Source organism: Metarhizium album, assembly GCF_000804445.1.
Source record: "Metarhizium album ARSEF 1941 chromosome Unknown scaffold_30, whole genome shotgun sequence".
NCBI classification, from domain to species: Eukaryota; Fungi; Ascomycota; class Sordariomycetes; order Hypocreales; family Clavicipitaceae; genus Metarhizium; species Metarhizium album.
Window position 1 is genome coordinate 276,088 of NW_024467604.1, and position 6,000 is coordinate 282,087.

The following is a 6,000-nucleotide window of genomic DNA, read 5'->3' on the forward strand; positions in this document are numbered from 1 at the left end:
CCTTCTCAGCCTTGCCGTCACCGTTCAACTCGGTCACTCCCAGACATCAGGACGGTTAGTCTACTCTCCATCCTACGCAATCTATATATCTATCTATCTGTATTGCCTTGAGTTTGCCTTCGCGTCCGTCACTTTGGCCCTGGCCTTGATCTTGTCTGCTTTGACAGCTTGATGCCGCAAAACCTACCTTCGAAACAATATTCACTAAGCATCAACCTATCTTGCTTGCCTCGTAGAGTGGCCGGATATAAGGTCTTGCTTCATCCACCAAACCATCTTGCTTTAGGCATTTTCCGCGAGGGGGCCTAGCCATGTTCGGTACCTGGAAGTACGGCAAGGGTCAGGGACAGGTCGAAAACTTAAAGACTTCTCACGATTACGAGACAGCACGCTCTAATCAGCATCAAGCTTGCAGAAGATGCCACGAGAAGAAGGTACGCTACGTCTCAAGGGCGCCCAATTCCTGCCTCTCCACACTCGGATTATGGAGTCCTGGTGTTGTCTTCTACCACAAACAGTCAGGTTACGGATTTTCTCAGTCGTCAGCCCTACCCGGAGTATAATTCTTGCAAGCTTTTGCTTTTTCCCGCTGGGAACAAGGGCTTTCATGATTCCACGCAGAAACGACGCATTGCACGCCATGACTGGCTCGAGCACGCGATAGACAAATACTTTCCGAGGTCTTGAAGCTAATCAGATATTCTTGGAGAGCAGTTAAAATGCAGCGGCGACAAGGCCGGGTGTGACAGATGCACCACGCAAGGCCTTGCCTGCGAATACAGACGCGAAACCTCTCGTTCAAAAAAGACCAGAAAACCCGAGCCTCAGTCTTCATGCAGTTCAACAAGTGGTCGCGATGGTAGCGGTAGCCCAAAAAGCTCCCACGAAACCGATTCATCCAAACCCAGGGACAGAAGATGTATCCCTCAGTCTAGCAGCTCTCCAGGCGTTTCAGCAGGAGCAGGTCGCAGAACCATGTATCATGGGGGCTCAGTCCACACTGACTATGGAATGGCTACATTTGATAGCTGCGCAACTGTGTTCCCGAACACGCAAGCGCAGATTTCTGGATATCCCACAACAGATCCAGTTGCAGATTTTGCAGCTATTGGCGACTATACGCAGTGCACATGGGTGCTGGATGGCAGCACAAGCACTGCCAGCATGGGCCCTTCGTTTATTGCATCCTCGCAGGCAATGTACACGCATGATGCTCAAGGGTTTGCAGACTACTCCAACCAGAGAGGCTTCGGCATGTACCAACACATGGATACAAACGAGTATCCCCGATTTTGGTGTCAAAACCAAGATCAACATTGACAAATACTGACAGGCAATGCGGGCTGTGCCTGGTTGTGATTGCATGTGGAGACGTGCCATCCGGGCAAAGTCGTATTTCACCGTCTAAACGATGACTGAGAAATTGTACATCACGCCTCGTCACGTTGATTCCCCTTGTTTTGTGCATAGCTCGAGCGTATAGATTCATGACTACACTGAACGATGTGACGAACTCGCCGTTTGGCAACTCTTTGCGGCATTCTCCTTGTCCGATTTCCTTTTGCTTTTGGTTTCACGAAGCAGTTGAAAATGGCGGTCTTGGGCACTCTGCACGCTGTATTCATCGATCAACTTGAATGGCTTGGTTTTCAAGCCGGTGTATCAAATACATGGACAGAAAAGACTTGACAAAGACGACAATAGATACATAGTCGGACGGAAGCGTAGCCTTGGCTCTGCAAGGCACGTATGTGTCTTTATCCAGGTCATGTCTAGGCATGTTCCAGCGACGACAGCGGTTTCCGACACTTGCTTGTGGCAATTTTGTTCCTTTTTTTTTTTTTTTTTTTTTTTGGGTTGGGGAGGACACTACAAAGGAGACGACTAGGGCGAATTGGCAGATTGGACAATTTCACATCATGCATATAGTGAATAGACTTATCACGGCCCCCCCGTTGGAGCTCAAGATTGATTTGGTGAAGATGAAGCTTGCTGGGGAAGACATTTTAGGCTGCGGCCAAGGACGTATCAAGGAGGGGTCCGATGGAGGATCTTTTCACAAGTCCATCTCAGTCGGTTCCGATTCGATCGTGGCTCAACGGAGCACCACAGGAGACTGCAGCCTGGAGAGGGCTGGCGGCTAACAAACTTGGATCTGCGTGCATCACGACCAAGCATCTGACTCACTTGACAAGGGCCTTTGCATGGTGAGAAAACCGGGAACCACATCGCTTGCGCCGTCGCGGACAGCAGAGAGTACGAGACATGCAGCTAGCAATGGACCTCGGACCTGGGAGGGTTGGAGGCTCTGCACTGTGCTTCGTGTCATGGGCTTGGGTTTCCGTGCCCGATGGCAGTTGCTCCTCCTAAGTAACTACTTAGAGCTGATGCAGACGCGGAGCAGGGATCCAGACGCCGTTGCAACAGCTGGTGCGCACGCACGGGTTTGTGTGTCGGCGATTTGGACCACGGGCCGACTGGGCCGACTGGGCCGGGTGTAGGGAGGGGCCTTTGAAGTGCGTGGCTGGGCCTTGGTCATTGCGGCTTCGATGCGGCTCAACTGCCTGCCAGGAGTTGCTTCTTGCCAACTCGACGGCGGCCAACGACCAGACAGACCCTGTCCATGGACCAAGCTCTGTTCTCACGACAATTCGGCTGCCTCGCCCGACGCAACCACCAACGACAACCACCCTGGATCAGCACATCGCTTGCACCTCCCAAAACAGCCCGCGAGGCTTTGTCCGTCCCGAGCCCGAAGCCGTCCCCGCAGCCGCACCGGCGTCACCACCGACTGACCAGCACCGCGACCGCGACTCGCCAGCGGACAGCCGAGGCGCCAGACGTCAGTCATCCATCCATAGGCCATCATGGCTGCCCGAGCCGATGCACCAACCGCTCCGACCGCGCCGTCTCAGAGAAAATCGGTCGTGGCGCACCTGCAAGACTGGGGAGGTAAGATCCCCCGTCCCGTCATCTGCTTTGCCTAGACGCGTGCTTTGTCATTCAAGTGTCATGGGCCACGACCTCGATGCCCTCCGCCCTGCGCATCACCACGTCCCCCAGTCCCCAACGCATGCGGGTGGCCTGGACGTGCATGGGAGTCTTGTCCAACGAGGCCCAGCTCCTTCACGGCGGCACCGCGTCTCCCCTTTGCCCGGCCGCCAACGTCATCCGACTGCAGGAAACAGTCGCTGCTACATCACCACCTCGGGGCGACGAACTCTCCTTTCCTGCCTTGTTCTGTCGAAACACGCCGCAGCAACGGTTGACCAACTCGTTTTCCGTAGCTTCTTCCCTCCCCCCGGCCCTCCTGGCAACCCTCGTCACGGCCCTCCACGCCCGTCCCCTCCAGAAGCTGCCCCTGCTCCTCTTCACGCCTCCGCTGCTGTTCTCATCATACCTCAACCTGTCGGGATACACGACCGGTAGCGCTGGCCTCGCAGCCGCCTGGTCGGGGCTGTATGCCCTGCTCGCGCTACGGAGACGCCAACCGCTGAGGAGCAAGTTTTCCGCGAGGGGCCTGGTGAGAGGAACAGCCGTTGGCTTGGGGGCCGCCAACGCGATTGCCGGCGGATGGGTGTACTTTGGCGGCGATTTTGCAAGGGACGAGCAGGAGAGGATCAGGAGGAACAGATGGGGGCCCAAGGACGAGGACTAGCGGCTTGGATGGGTGCGTGATACTTGGGCAAAAGTTTGTATTTGTACGAGTTGGCGGAGACGGCCAGGACTAAGCCGTGAATGAGAACTACCGAGGTGTCCATGCCAGGCTGTGATCCTGTTGCAATCCGGATTTGCAGAGCGTTACGCACGACCTTGGCCACTTCACTGCACCGGCGGCTTTTGCTTCGCAGGCATCCCGTTCAAAGAAGCAAAGCATCCGGGCTCTGAGCATGTACGTGTCTGATGAAGATGGCAGGCCACAGCCATCCAGCCTGATACTAATGAAGCATTTGCCAGTCATTGCTACACGTACACTGGAGGCATCGTCATGGGCACAACATTCAACGCCCAAGTCACTCCCCGTCAACAGTGGCAATCATTCAATTGACGCTATCATCCGCAGTGATACTTGCGCTCCTCAAGACGAGCATCGCATTCTGCCAACGCCAGCTGCAAGAAGCAAACCCAAAGAAAAATGAAACAAAAAAAGAGCAGCTACTGGATCCCTTGCGTCCCGTCTTGCCCGGGCTAGGGCATCCAATCATTGTCCACCCGATTTTTGCTTTCCAGAACGCCGGCTCAAGATTTTCTCAGCTCTTGATTTTCTCTTAGCCTCCCAAATCTGGTTCATCAAATACTCTCGATGAAAAAAATGTCCAACAATGCATCTCATTTGCGGCGGCTCTAGTGATTAGCGAGAGTATATAAAGGTGAAGCTAGAACGAAGCGGATATGCTGCACAAGTCCCGTGTACCGTAAGCACATGTAAAAAAGAGAGAGAAAAAAGAAAGCTGGGATTCTGAGCAAGCGTAGAGCGTGCTGCCAGGTGTTTGCCGGTTTAGGGGTTAAGCTTTCTGAAGCTGCCTGATTTTCACTAGAGACAGTGATATTCTTAGCTGAAAGCGTTCCCGCAAACACGCTAATTAACCACAGGTGGCCAATGTGGTTCGCCAGTCAAAGACAGGCTGATGAAACATTCTCACATGACAGAATCGCGAGTTCCTAGATGTATTCGCGACCCTGAAACCAGCCAAACTACCATGGCAAACGAGGTAAAGAGAAGGCCCCGAAAGAAGGATCGCACTTGAACTGGGCTGAATCTAGCGGGCTCCCCGTACACGTGATACAAGTGTTGCAGGCAAGGAAAGGCGTTGATATAGTCGACGTCACATTCGCGGACCTTCGGCTCTGCATAGGCCTTGTATTCGTCGACGACGGCATTCAATTGCCAGCCAGAGAGTTTGCGGATCGCAGCCACCACACAACCAGTTCGATGCTTGCCGTGGTTGCAGTGGATCATTAAGGGATAATTTTTTGAATCCAACACGACTTCAAGAATAGCCCTCATGGTGCTCATGGGGATGGCCTCTTTTTTGGTTCCCTTCATGTTGAAGACGATTTGGCGAATACCATTTGTGGTTAAGAACGACTTTAAGTCATGATCTACTTGGTCCTTCTTCACCAGAGTCCTGTGAGCACGTTAGTCTTGTCACCGTTCAAGGAACATTGGGGCGAATCGTACAGGATTGTTTTGAGGCCTAAATCTCCCAAAAAGTGGTAATCCTGGGGCTTTGGATAGCTGCTCCGGTATACACCAGGGAACACTACGCCGAAATTGATCGGGCGGCCATTTGATCCAGGCACAAGGCAATCGAGAGAGTCTGAGACAGAGGTAGACGGAGACATCGACGTGGCTGCCAAGTTCTTAGTTGAGATGATGCAGCGGCAGACCGAGCTGGGCTAACCCATGACATACCTGTATTTTCGGCACATCTACTTGAAGTATTCATAAGCGTGTCCTTGTCGCTGGCGGCGAGACTATGTGACCGAGAAGTAGTGGCTTGTGATTCCCGGGTTATGGCATCATTGCGCTGACTCTCCTCCTTGTCATGAGCGGCCTCGATACTGCCGTCTTGGAGAGAGTTCCGAGAGCTTCGCTGGGATAAATACGCCGAGGCCATCTGACTTTGGTGGCCTGGGTCGCCGGCGGCTCCTTGGTTGGCAAATATACGGGAGCTTCTCTTAAATGCCATGACGCATAGGCGGAAGAATTCCACGACAGTCGTCGAGTCTATATCGGACAAGGCTGTTTCATGCAGGAATTCGATGGCTTGAGTGCAGAGGCGTGTGCGAGCTTTTGGTCACCAAGTCTCGTCTGGTTGATACAAATTGGTGGTAGAGGGTGGAGACTGTCTTGTGTGACAATCAATAAAGGAGGCGTTGACAGAACGGAAGATGGTAGTATTGGCGAGGGCATCGGTTCGACTCGAACTTGAAACGAGTTGACGAAGCGTGAAGAGAAAAGCCAGCAGTGTCAATGGACCGCGAGCCCAGTTGCTC

The 6,000-nt window shown here is 53.3% G+C and overlaps 2 protein-coding genes across 2 annotated transcripts; one reads left to right on the top strand and one right to left on the bottom strand.

Moving 5' to 3' along the window:
- Positions 1-2,867: 2,867 nt before the first annotated feature.
- On the top strand, positions 2,868-3,658 carry MAM_07407 (uncharacterized protein; the record flags this gene model as incomplete). The annotated part of the gene is made up of 2 exons (XM_040826205.1): positions 2,868-2,952; positions 3,009-3,658. 2 exons carry the CDS (start codon positions 2,868-2,870, stop codon positions 3,656-3,658), a joined length of 735 nt encoding a protein of 244 aa, XP_040675877.1.
- Positions 3,659-4,639: 981 nt separating this feature from the next.
- On the bottom strand, positions 4,640-5,693 carry MAM_07408 (tyrosine phosphatase; the record flags this gene model as incomplete). The annotated part of the gene is made up of 3 exons (XM_040826206.1): positions 4,640-5,129; positions 5,183-5,354; positions 5,417-5,693. 3 exons carry the CDS (start codon positions 5,691-5,693, stop codon positions 4,640-4,642), a joined length of 939 nt encoding a protein of 312 aa, XP_040675878.1.
- Positions 5,694-6,000: the final 307 nt, after the last annotated feature.